The 13,829-nt window shown below is 40.6% G+C and overlaps 1 protein-coding gene across 11 annotated transcripts in view; it reads right to left on the bottom strand.

Annotated features, from left to right (window-relative positions):
• The window catches only part of DOCK10 (dedicator of cytokinesis 10), a 158,169-nt gene that overhangs the window by 79,659 nt on the left and 64,681 nt on the right, over positions 1–13,829 (bottom strand). For all 11 annotated transcript variants that reach the window (XM_062638894.1, XM_062638892.1, XM_062638890.1 and 8 more), the window contains exon 3: positions 9,070–9,159. In XM_062638894.1, the coding sequence (XP_062494878.1) occupies positions 9,070–9,159 (90 nt within the window). The remainder of the gene's footprint in view (positions 1–9,069; positions 9,160–13,829) is intronic.

The following is a 13,829-nucleotide window of genomic DNA, read 5'->3' on the forward strand; positions in this document are numbered from 1 at the left end:
CATCAATTTGTAGTTTTTATTTTCTGAAAAACTTCTTGATGGTTTTGCATTCACCTTTTGAAATCGTTCTTAATATATCGATCTCCCATAAATAAGCAAACAGAACTGAACAAAGACTCTTCTGAAGTGCTTGTCTATGCTGTCAAACAGACAAGAATAACTGTGCAATTTACACAATAAAGAACTTTTATCAATGCAATCACACACAATATAGCTTTTTAAAGGCAACAAGATCTATGAAATATGTACAGTTATTGATAAGGTTCACATCTACAACACCACCACAACAGAATTTCCAATGATTCTTTCTACAGAGTGTAAAATGCAAACCGATACTTGTTCAGTATGCATGAGAATTTACCCCAGTATTGCATTACTTTGTCCTCACATTCCACCTGGGCATTTGTACAAGCTCATACAAAATGGACAGGAAGAAAGAGAGGGATCAAGCTTAAAAGCTAACAGTAAAAGCTGCTGCCCATGACCTTAGGGAAGGGAGGCACATCAGGAATGAACATGGTGAAGATGTACAGCAGATAAAGAAGCAGCAGCATTGAAAGAAATCTTAGGTGGGAAGAGCACAGTCTCACAGGAAGGATGAGATGCCAGGAGACAAAGTGAATGGAATAAAGGATAGATCAATTATATTTAAAAACGAAAAGCTATGCAGACAAAGTAGAAGAAAAGGCAACAAAGGAACAGGATAAGTTAGGATCCTGTGAGTGGACTGGGAGTATTCCCTCTCTTCCCTGCCAGCCTCTTCTGAACCTCCCGTAGGAGTCAGTGATTGCACAGCAGTCTCTGCCTCAGAGGGACAGAGAGGGTATTATCAGGCTGCTGCAGCAAAACATGAGATGGGCTGAAAAAATTAAGGTGGTGCTTTCTAAAAGTACTCATCACTGGCTTAACAAATCCCTTTTCTAAATCTTGTGTAAAACATGCAGAATATGTACCCAGAAATTAATTTAGGTAGTCACAGACTTCTGTAACAGCTTTATTTGTTTTAGAGTATGGAAAAAATGGCCATGAAGAGGATGCACTTTTATAGGCAGTTCTCTCCCACCCTGATACTGAACTGAACAGTCTGCAGTGAACATTTCATGTGGATCTAGCATCTACTTTCTGGTCTGACACAAGCCCTCATTATCTTACAGGATGCAGAATAAAGTGTGCCCATTAGACAACATAAAATAATCACGTATGCTCTGAGAATGAGCATAATAATACAGCATTGTAACTGACTAACTCTGCACACTGCAGGGTCAGGTCCAAAGCCTTCCCCTGACAACCATTTTCCGGCACCACTCCAGTGTTGTTTGCGCTTTGCCTTTGAACAGAGAAAAAAAATCCACAGCCAAAAAAATCTTGTTTGTGAATCTTTATAGAATGACTTGATCACTCTTGTATTTTTATGATCTAAATTTCAGTTAATACTACCTGATAGCCACCTGGGCTATAAGAATAATCTTATAAGAGCAACAGATACACTGGTCCACATGATCCAATGAAAAACTCCTTCAATGAACTTTGTGAGGATGAGCACAGACCCTCCCATTCACACTTCACTGGCTTTCTACTTGGCAAATGTAAACCAACTGTGTCTTCTACAGAAAGGACCACTTTTTCCCTGTGGTACTTTCATTACTAAGTATTCTACTTAACAGATGCAATTATAGCCCACAGAGAATTCTCAACGCAGGCTTTTATTGCAAATATTATAGGCTGGTGTGTTCAAAAAACCAGCTGTGAATAACACATAGAGCAGGACACAGTATTTTAGCTTGTAACTATAAAGGTTTATTGTGCTCCTCTATGAAAAAGCTAATAAAAACAAAAATCAAAAGGGACAAGCAGCACATTCAAGTATCACTCAGTAAGTACACAGAAGCCACACCAATCCAGAGCAACAGCTAATGCTGCTATTGAAATAGCTTTTTGCGGCTATCCACTGTAAACTAGATCTAGTTTGTTTGTTTGTTTCTCTTCAGACTATCCCAACTAAAAATTAAATACTTCTACTGACTTCTACAGATTTTGTTTTTTTCTTAATCGGAAATTATTACTGGAAATTGAATCTTAGCAATGAGGAAAAATACCTGTGAACCTGATCTGAAGAGCAAGAAAAGCCTTTCTAGAGACAGAGATTTCATCAAGAGGCCAGAGCTGTATCGTACTGTTCCTGGCAAAGATCAGAGGCACCAGTGCAGGGGCTGTTGAGCTGAAGTGGACTGTGGGGGAGGAAAAATACAGACGGAGAAATGGAAGCTTTGGGATGTGGGAGGGTTGGCACACGTTTACATGAACCTTCCTATTGTATTACTGACCAGGCAGGCTGCAGAGCCCATTCCCCAGGGCCCCATCACATTCACGTCATTTCTTTTCTCTTGTTGCCCGGCTTGCCTAATTTTTCCTCAGAGAGAAAGGCAATCCTGCAAACTTTTTCCACCTGTAACTTTATAGCTCTGGATTCTGGTGATGACAGCGTGATGGCTACCACACTGAGATTGGTACTTGAAGATTTACACTGCAATGCAAATAACCCTTGAGGCGGGGGAGTGGGGAAAGGGAGAAAGAAAAGAGAATGGGAAGTGAAAGAAACACAACTGAAATAAACACCTTGAAACATCTGAAAGTAACTCCCAGCTTATATTCTGAGATAACATTATGTATGTTGTCTTTGGAAATACAGATATACATACATATGATAAAAGTAATTACTAGAACAACTAGGCCTCTTGCAGAAAAACTGTGCGCACAGTGCAATCCTGCCTCCCCACTCAGCCTTGAAGAGTGGCTATTTCTGAGGCAGAAAACAGGAGATACTGAACTGGGAAAGGCAAGCCCATGTAAGAGCTTGGAAACAGAAAGTGAAGACCTTCCAGTGTTGGATGTGGCCACAGCACTGAAGGGGAAGCTGCAGAGATGGCCCAGTGCTCTGCTCCATGACTAGGGACATGCATGGCACTGCTCACAAAGCCTTCCAAAGCTCTCTTTCCTCCTGTGACCTCTGCTGCAACAACCAAAAGCAGCATGAGGGGATTTGGGAAGGTAGTGTGATCACCCTGGCTTCATATTCACCCTTCCACTCAGGCCTATCTTACATCCACAACAATCATGGCAGCATCATGAATAGCTGCTAGCAGTGTGGACTTTCATTTTGGGGCTCTTGAAGCAGTTTCCAGATTACCACAGTTCACTCATACAGTAACACAGCAGTGTAACAAACCAAAAATATTAAACGAGACTATTATTTTGAAGCATTAAACATTTTGAAAGAGAATTTACATTTTCTGCTACCAAAAGACCCACTCTCTTTTAAATAACATGTCATTATCCTGACACTACAGTTCTTTAAAGTACTGGAAGCACTTAGATCTTGAAGTAGGGAAAATCTACACTGTGATGAGCAATAATAAAACTTTTTTGGTGACATTTTTCAGCAGAAGTTCCTATTTTAGAATCACAGAATCATAGAATAGTTAGGGTTGTAAAGGACCTTAAGATCATCTAGTTCCAACCCCCCTGCCATGGGCAGGGACACCTCACACTAAACCATCTCACCCAAGGCCTCGTCCAACCTGGCCTTGAACACTGCCAGGGATGGAGCATTCACAACCTCGCTGGGCAACCCATTCCACTGCCTCACCACCCTAACAGGAAAGAATTTCCTCCTTATATCCAATCTAAACTTCCCCTGTTTAAGTTTGAACCCATTACCCTTGTCCTGTCGCTACAGTCCCTAATGAAGAGTCCCTCCCCAGCATCCCTATAGGCCCCCTTCAGATACTGGAAGGCTGCTATGAGGTCTCACGCAGCCTTCTCTTCTCCAGGCTGAACAGTCCCAACTTTCTCAGCCTATCTTCATAAAGGAGGTGCTCCAGTCCCCTGATCATCCTTGTGGCCCTCCTCTGGACTTGTTCCAACAGTTCCATGTCCTTTTTATGTTAAGGACACCAGAACTGCACACAATACTCCAGGTGAGGTCTCACAAGAGCAGAGTAGAGGGGCAGGACTTTAATTTGACTTTAAAATATGTGAGAGCAATGCAGATTAGCCTCTAAATAAAAAAGCCACAGAAATCAACTGTATGGACACACAACCAGTTTCAGTAGTTGCACAGGAGGCTGTGGCTCTTTTGACATTATGATTAACAAAAGTCATGTTTAGTAATTACTTACAGATCCTGTAGGCACAACCTGAAAAATCTCAAACAAAAAAATCCCCCAAATGAATGGTGAGGGCTCTAAAAACTTAATACAAGTGACAACTCCAACTTTTGTACCTAGAAAATCTACACAGGGAAGTTAAGAGGCGCCCACACGAACACTGCACTATAGCAGAAAAAATGGAACCACATCATACATCAAATGAAATTTCAATATTCTTACGCTGTTATTTCATTTTGATGTACTGCTTTTCACCCAGCATGGTCCCTACTGCTCTAAGAACTACAATTACACCCACAAATGAAAAGGAGCCAACACTGGGGTGCAGGAAAGCTCACTCTCAACAGCTTTATCCCCAGCAACCTCTTCATGGTTCTTATCATGAAGACATTTCTTAAGTGTCATTTCCTAAGTGAAAACACCACAAACTGACATCAAATATAGAGTTGCTGCACTGGTTTAGCAATGCTGCATGTGCAGACTGCTGTTAGAATGCTCCATTGCTGGTTCACCTCAGGCTTCCTTACTTGATATGATGGCATATGTCAGACATTGCACACAGGACACAATCAGGTCACACAAGCCATTAATAACTGGACTCTGCTCCCAGGCTTTCTCCAGCAGGTTGCTAAGATGACAGCTGTCTAGATGTCTGTAATTTGAAACAGGCAATGGCTCTACAATGACTTTTAAAGTTACAAGAGTGCTCAAACACAGCTCAAGACTGTCAGCAGATTTCTGAAGGAGACAGGTCTGACTTTTGCCTATGCAAGTTGGCCCTTTGATAACACTAACAAAAACCCCAAATGGGCTCAATTGTACCATAGCAGGCAATCTACCTCAGTGACCAGTAAGAAGTGCACAGCAGAATGATGTACACTTGGATTTTAAGAATGCAACATTTACTCTACCACCTTTGCTAGAACATGGATGAGACCACCAATGATGGCCCTTGAGAGCTGATCCAAGGCCCTGCAGGTCTTCAAAAGAGCCCTTCCTGTAGCAGCCACTGCCACCGGGTCAGATGCCTGAAGCAAAAAGGATAGGTCAGGATGTACTTGGTCTACACAGGAAAGAGGGATGAGACAGTTTTCAGAGGTTCCCTCTGGGCTTATTTTCCACAATTATGCTGTATAAAATAGGGAAGCTTCCTCTTTGTGCCCTGCAAACATGCTTCCCCAAAACATATCCAAGTACCACCTATCAGTTTTTGAGAGATCACCTGACAAACTCATTTAAGAAGGGATATTTGACAGCTAATATTTATTTACTTCCCAGATTTTTTCATATATACTTAAAATTTCATTCATATAGGTACACACACAGAAATAGCATTTATGTGTGTGCATATGCATGCATGCTTTCTGAAAATACTGACTTGATGCAAATCAATACGGGATTGTTTCAGTTCGACAGCTTAGAGTTCCTCAAACTACATATAGCTTTGACTTGCAAAACTATCCCCTTCTATTTCTGAATGAAATGTGGGAAAAATCCCATGGACTGCGATTTGATCTGCATATCCAGGAATAAAGATTTTGGAAATGTAATACTAGGAATGTTTTCACTGTCTAAAAGGGAGAATTTTATTTTGTTTCTGGTGGAGTGAATGTTTCTATTTGCCAAAATTATGGACCATGAGGACAATGCTGACTGGGATACATACATGCAGCAGACTGTGAGAAGTGAGAAAACGCAGAACCTGGGAGGAAACAACACAGTACAGGTACAGTGTTCAGGGAAGTCAGGAATACTTGGGAAAAATAAACACTAAAGACAATTCTATTCTGGCTTTATAGGTTTCTGGAAACATCTCTTTTCTTGGAACCTAATTTAGTGACTCCAGCTCCTCCTGTTTAAGAAAAGTTAAGGTGGAAAAATCCACAAGGAAAAAATCCTAAAATGACTACTGCCATTTGAATATACCTAATAAATAGGTAAAAATTATTAGAGGGACTCAGATACTCATCACTCATGAAATGTAAAATATTTATTCTCTTTGCATCCTACAGAAAATATTTGGTTATCAAAGCGATATATATTTATTCAAGTCACCCGAGTTTTATTTTTTCTTTTAATTTTCATCTTAGTTTCATCAGAAAGAAGGTTGGATACCTTAAAGTCAATTATTTTGCCTTATCCATTACTGTAGTATCTGAACATCACCAACAGTAAAAGTTTTTTGGTTACTGAGGAATTTAAAAGCAGTGTTAAGAGAACTGAAGCAGCACAAATCTTCCACTACAGGTGGACAGCATCAAATGCTACCCATACTGAAAGCTTTCCTGAGCAATATCAGCCTCATCTTTCTTTATGTGGCTTGTCAGCTCTTTTGCATCCATAAACTGATGGTGCAGGTGCACAGGCAATCAAGTCATCCTGGCATGCCTGTAAATACTCTTTTTGATCCCTTGAGCAAAGGGAATCTCATCAAATCCCCAGGCTGTCATAAGTATGGATTTTGGTAAAGGCTGGGGGAAAAAAACAAAACCAAAACCCAGCTGGTCCTCCAAGCACTCCAGCAACGGAAGAGCTACAAGTGGAAGTAAACCCTTCCTACTGTCACCAGCAGGAAGCAAACACCCTGGAAGAGAAAGACAGGGTTTTAAGACATTCTCACAGACTTCTGACAACCCTCATAAAGGACCTTGCAGTACCTTATAGACAAGGCCATGTGAACACCACCAAATGCCCAGAAGGATGAGACAGATGATCATGGATCTGAGCTCTTGAAATAGATTCAGTACCATGTGCTCACTCTGTGCCATATGAAGACAATTAGTTTTACCTTCAACAGCAGATCCTTCCTTTGTAGTTAACTGATTTGCTCCATGTCTTCATGTCGTAACTTGCTGAAGTACTGAGATAGTGTAATATACACTAAAGGTCAGAGATAGCCATTACTGATGGGAACACCAAAATGGCTTCAGCAAGATGAAGCTGTATATTGCCTTTCTATAGTTTTCCCAACAGCCTAATCAGGAATTAGGCATTTGATCCTGGGTTAGAACACACCCAGTTGATTAACAGATAGTCAAGTAGGTAGAAAACAGATGCCTTCATTGCTCATGAATTTATAGTATATTTGAAGAAAGATTCCTTCACTGAGTGAAGTGTTTGCTTTCTCACAGCTCCAAAAAAGAAGCAAAGGTTGTAAACTCCACTCCTGCACAGCCATCCAGAAGTTCTGAACACCAGCCTGGAACACAACAGACTGCTGCTGGGTCAGTACAGATTGGTGCAATTGCTGGAATGGACTACAGTCAAAGATCTTCAGAGCACCCCATGATCAGTTTTACTTAATTTTGGATTAGAAACCATCCTCCTCCTGGAGGTTAATTCATTTTATATACATCTTCTGGCTTGTGGCAAAGCGAAACATATGTATTACTATTTTAAAAGAGAGTCTTATCCTGCTACTCTTCCATGCATAGGCTTAATTCTGTAGTACTGTTTTTTCCACTCTCCCCCTCCCTTTGGCTCACTTGTATTGCAGAGAAAGCTAATAGATGTGCTCATTATGTATTTTACCAGGTTGTCATTAGCATCCCCTTGGAGGACTCAGATGTAAAGATTCCCAGACACGGTGCACTATGTTCCATTTTTAGACCCACTACTTTCTCTGTAAAGCCATGAGAACAGTGCTAGCCTTGCAACATGTGGAACCTTAAAATAAAAAGCAGACCCCAAAGTGCTGAAAGGACAGTGAGGCTTCTGGGAAGGTAGATAATTCCACAGGCTATGTTATCTTTCAACCCTACTGTCAGATTAAGAAGGATGGCAAAGTTCAGGCAATGTAAGCTGTCAGTAAGTTGTTATTGCTTTCTAGACCTGCTGGAGAGAAATAGGGCCAGCCTGTAAAATGCCATGTTGCATACCATTCAACAGATATTTTGCCTAATCTTGGATTTTATATTTTCTAATCCCTGTGTTTGTCTGCAAAATTATCTTGCAGTTATAATGCATGTGAAATAGCTCATTCAAATAAGAAAGTCTGGTGTGAGAAACCCCAATCTATGGAAAACAAACAAGCAAACAAAAAAGGCAGAGAACACACACATGATGGGCTAATTTTAAGTGCTTGGAATTAAATTTGTTTTCATAAATCTGCTTTGTTAATGCAAATGATGAGCTATACTTTACATCTGTAGTGAAAGATGAGGAAGGTTCACGGAGCCATCTAAAGTAAATTCCTTTGAACAGTGCAGCCAGCACCTCCAATGTCCTCTCAAGTGATAAAACCAGTGACAACCTGAAATATTGCTGAGGCAGAAGGAAGAGTAGTTTTCTACAATCTCAGATCAGGGATGGAAACAATACAGCTATAGGTTTTTTTTTTTAAAGGTAGAGCAATTAATCACTCCTGGTGGGGTCTAGCTGCTGTGGAAGGACTTCAGTTGACTTTATGCTATGAAGGTAGAATAGACTAAATACTGACAATAAATATAAACCCCTATGCATCCTTCAGTGAAACTGCTCCTCAGATAGCTATACAGGTAGCTTGGATACATACCTTGCAATAACTAACAGTCTAAACCAGCATCAAATAGTTATCTTTTTTTTTGACAGTAATCAGCATTTGCAAAATGCAAAGCATATTCAGGTCACCAGTGATTAGCATTCATGTAAAAATACCAACATTAGTATCAGTGGACTACTAGTGACAGGGAATGCAGCTGGAAAACAGTAGAAGGAAAGATCGATTCCTTGCAATTTTTCTAGATACATCTCACAATGGGCACCTGCAGACATGCTGTTAACCCTCCCCCACCTTCTGGCCCCAAAACTCAAACCTGGTTCAAATCACTGAAATAATACTAAAAAAGATGCTCATTTTAACCATAGCAAACCCCAAACCGTTGGTTTTATTTAACATTAAAGAATACACAGACTAGGTATTTACCTCTTTAACAAATAAATTTTCTGCTTTTTGTTCTGCATCTTCAGGTACAGAAGGATACAGCGTCCTGATTTCCAGTGAAATTGTGTCTGTCTGACAATAAAAAAAAAAAAGAAATTAGTCAGAATGACATAACAGCAGCTTTGTCTCATAAAAAGGTTAAGAAACTTATTATCATGGCTTGCATTTTTCAATTTGTCATGCAGCCAATACACATGCATACCAACAACTACAACCCAGCTCCTGCCCACACATGCTATTCAATACTATCAGCTGAAGCATTAATCACAAACAAGAGCAGTATTTGAACAGATCTCTGGGAACAAAGTTGTTCCAAGCAAACTTGCTTCAGTCTCTGAGGTTCCTGATAAAAAAGTCATCAAGTCTTCCTTGCATCCTCTCCCAGAAACACACGCCAAACCCAACAGTGTTACTTGCTTCCACCACTTCCCTTCTGCACCACATGCCTTTTCAGCAAGGAATGTGGAAACAGTACTAAAAGCTTTGGCTCTTCTGGAAGGAGAATAGAGAAGCAAGTCCTCCAAATAAGCTTCAGAAGGACTTCCAGAGGACAGCTTGATGGTCAGAAAGCAAGTGAAACCAGGCAACAGCTTCTCAGTGGGGCACTTCCATCCATGAGTGCAGACAGCAGAGCAGGATCAACATGGGACTCCTGACGCTTTCTGCAACCTCCTTTCAGACTCAACAGACATTGCATGAACTAAGCCATTGTTTTTTGAAAGCACTGAGCTGGCTTGTTGGGCCCCACAGCAGGAAACCACACAGAGAAGTGCATCTCCAGAAGGTCTCCACAAGGAGCCAAGCTTCCCACCAGGCCAATGAGAGGCCAGGGCTACCAGCAGGGCTCCTCTGTGATCCCAGGGCCTCCATGCTGATGTTGGGCAAGGGAGCCACTTTGCAAAAGTCACAGGAAAAAGCTTTGGGTTATACTGAATTAATCCACAGATCTGGCCCACTCACTTTCTCTGCTAAAAGAGGGGAAAACAAACAAAACCAAACCCCAGCTGTCCAGATTACGCTCTTAGTTATAATAGAGTAACTCCATTATAGTTATAATGGAGTAACTCCATCACTCAAGACAACAAACGACTGAAACAAAGACAAATCTGATCTCCCACACATATTTTCTCTTCTGTTACAGAAAGGGACACAATTTCTGGAGTGTGAAGGACATATGACTTGTTTAGTATGAAGAACAATTACTTACTAATGTCATGAAGCAGCCTAAAATTATCTTCTGTGCCCCTGGAGGACCTCTTTCCAGTCCCTAGTCTCAGACTAAAAGGTGATGCTTTTTCTCTACAAATTGAAGCACCCAGACTCTATGTGACTATTATTGACTGCATGGATATTACACACTGCATTTTTCCTTACAGCTTACACAGACCAACATTTTCCATATAAGTAATTAAGTCAGAAAGGCACGTATCACTCAGGCAGATGTGAGGGTCATGGGATTTCCCCATGGATAGCTCAAGATACAACATGATTTGGCTCCCACAGATAATAATGGTGGTGCCTTTTAGACACTAAAAAGTGAAAACCCCCCTGCTGCTCTGGAAAACTAAGTGCAGTTTCCTAAATGCAGGTTCCTGATCTCTACCCAGCTGTATCACCAAAGCCTGCATGCACTGGGGATTTACACAATCATTTAGTCTATGAGACTCTAAGAGACAGCAGATGGAGAAGTATGAATTTTCAGACCACATTTAGTAATAGTGAAGACATCTGAATCCTTGGTTGTTTAGGGAGTTTCCAGCAGTACCCACAGTCTCTGAAATGTGCTTCATTACTTTTACTTCACGCATGAGTGACATTTTACATCCCTTTTATTACGTGATCCCAAGATGACTTAATCCCTGAACACAGCTAAAAACGCACGGATGCCCTGAGGTCCATCATATGGAGTTCTTCTGCACCAGCAGTAGCAGCCACAAAACACCTACCCTATCCTTCCATGGTATCACCACCACTGAAGATCAGCTGCTGTTTCCAGACTAAAGCAGAGTGGGAGACCACAAGGGAAGAGATGTGCAACACACTCTGTACCTCACTTTGACCCTGTCAGGTTGGTGACTAAGCTGCAGAGAGACCACCAAGCTCTTTCATTTGCCCATAACAAAACTTATCTGGTCCATGTATTATGCAGAAGATAATGTTCAGTATTTTTTTTTAGTTGAGACATATAGTAAGTCAACTATTTTTACCTAACACAACACCTCTTGTTAAACAGTATCAACACACTGACCAAAACAGGTAACATTTGCTTTAATAGGGTCATTGTGCCTCCGCTTCCCTTACACAACTTGTTATAAAGACTGTAGCTGAACAGGACATGTAACTCAAGCTCACTGTTGCACTTCTTGTATGCTTCCCCCCTTTTCTTCTCAACAAGACTGCAGTTGAAAGAAACAAAACGGACAGATTGGGCATGTTGTGTTTGCAGACTTTGCCAAACAATATCACAGGTTTATTTACATAGAATTGGGAGGTGGAAAATTTTGTGTATTGTTATATTTAAACCCCTTTTGAAAAACTACAAAGCACTTCCCTTCTCAGAATTAATTATGTTCAACCACTTGGCTGCAAAAGCTTTGCCACAAAAACACTTCCTGTTCATAACTGATTGATTACTTCCAAAGTTAAATGCTCTTACAGGCTGATCAGACATAGCACATATTCACCAAAACCTTCTTACTTCAGAAAAGGAGTGAATTTCAACACCAGATGAAGTGTTTCAGAAAGGGTCATAAAAAAAAAAAAGAAAGGGTTTTATTTACAGAACTCAGCACTTATAAGTGTGCTTTGAATGAAGCATAATTAGAATTCTAATGTTCCGGTAATCGTAGCAATTGTCTGTTCATCAGAGGCCAACTATCTTCTTATTTGTGCATGCAACCTGTGATAATGGAACAATGCAGGTATCATGTTAAAACATTAAATTCCATAATTCTTCTGAATTATTTCTTAATCTATTTTATACATGTATCCTGTATCAACAATGATTTGGGGCATTCAGCCAGGCTGTCTCATTTGCATAAGCTATTGGCCCCAGGTGTTCCATTAGTTATAAGGTGCAATTTAATTAAGCACCCTCTCTTGCTATATCCACTTCTGACAGTGAAGGCCAAAAGTTAATATTGATCCTTATCAGTTATTAGGAATAACTTTATTATGAATAACATATTTAGGAGTGTCTGCTTCCCACTGACATGGTGAGTTCAGTATTTGAAAATGGAGTTCAAACTCCGTTAGCCATTTCAAATATTTTCACTCTAAATCTGTTCTAAGTTTTAGTCTGAAAGCATATTACCAGCGGTTAAGTCTTTAGACAGATGCATCAAAAATGATTATATTTACTTCCTGAAAAGGCAGCCCTTCTGAGAGAGCTAACCGCACACAGGCAGAAATGTTCCTGTATGTTAATGCTTAGATTCAATCGCTCTAAAGAAAAGCTGCACAGCCCCATTTTTACCCAAGTAAACAGATTTACTTAACATTAACAAAAATTATAATGAGTTAGTCCATCTAATGAAAAAGCAGGATAAGCTTGTATAGCACCTTTGCTGTACAAATACCACCGTGCAAATGCTGTCACTATATGTGGCTCTGTTGCCTGTCCCAGCACAGACCTCACTGAGGGGGTACGTGCGTTGAGGCAAAGGGAAAGGAAAACAATCACAGAGCACACTGACAGAATAGATTTTGCCCCATTATTCACTGAATCACATTCAGTGTGAGAAGCTATGCTTCACCCATGCACTGTTTGCTTTGCTGCATTAGCTCCCTATTTAAATAGCCTATTTAAATACCTCTTGCTTTCCTGCTCCTGGCAGCCAATGTGAACTTGTACTTCAAGCATACCCGTATCCCATTAGTCCTGAGAACAATGGACTCCATTTCTGCTCCTCTAAGGATGAGCAGACACAGCCTATCACATAGGAAAGTGGGAGACAAGTCATGTGCTATAGAAAATAACCCATGACCTCACTACTGTAACTCTTCTGATCTTAGAAATAAGTCAGATTTACAGGGTTATTTCCAAGGAGGCTCTAAGTCCTGCGCCTTGAGCTGCTCCTATGGCACACATGCTCTGTTTCATGTGAAGAGGCAGTGTTGTTGCCCACTTTTACCCTCTCCCCTTAAAGATTCATCTGTTTCTGCTGTGAACTTCTGTATCCAAATGAACAACTTTTGTCTCTGTACAACATCTAGATCACAGAGGTTTCACAACCTGAAAGGCAGATTCTGGCTTGTTCAGAGCTATAAAAAAAGGCCTGTAAGCACTAAACCTGTAGTGATGGAGAGTATCAGCACTGTATGATTCAGCCCCTCTTCTAAGACCTCTATGACACTTGAAGGGGAACTGGGTGGGCTTTCAAAAGCCCAGAAGAGCCAGGAGCATGTCAGACTGAACTTCAACAGATTTTACATTACGCAAAAGCTTTGCCATCTGATAGCTATCCTAAATGCAATGCATTATCATTTCTATTGCAGGTTCAACTCAGGCATTCAGCCGCATTTATACAATTACACAGGTTTGGTTTTTTTCTTTAAAAAACGATTATTAAGCACAGTTACAAAAAAGTGAAGCATCTTTTCTCCAGCTGGAGTAAAACCAGAGAATGCATCTTTGTATGTACAGATTTTGTATTCTTCTGTTGAAATGCAGGGAAAGGGAAGAATACAGTCTTATCAGGTTTAGACTGACACTGAGAATTCTTTGCTGTTTCATAGACTTC

This window comes from Pezoporus occidentalis, unplaced genomic scaffold (assembly GCF_034315485.1).
Source record: "Pezoporus occidentalis ecotype Australia unplaced genomic scaffold, CSIRO_AGI_Poc_V1 ctg59, whole genome shotgun sequence".
NCBI classification, from domain to species: domain Eukaryota; kingdom Metazoa; phylum Chordata; class Aves; order Psittaciformes; family Psittacidae; genus Pezoporus; species Pezoporus occidentalis.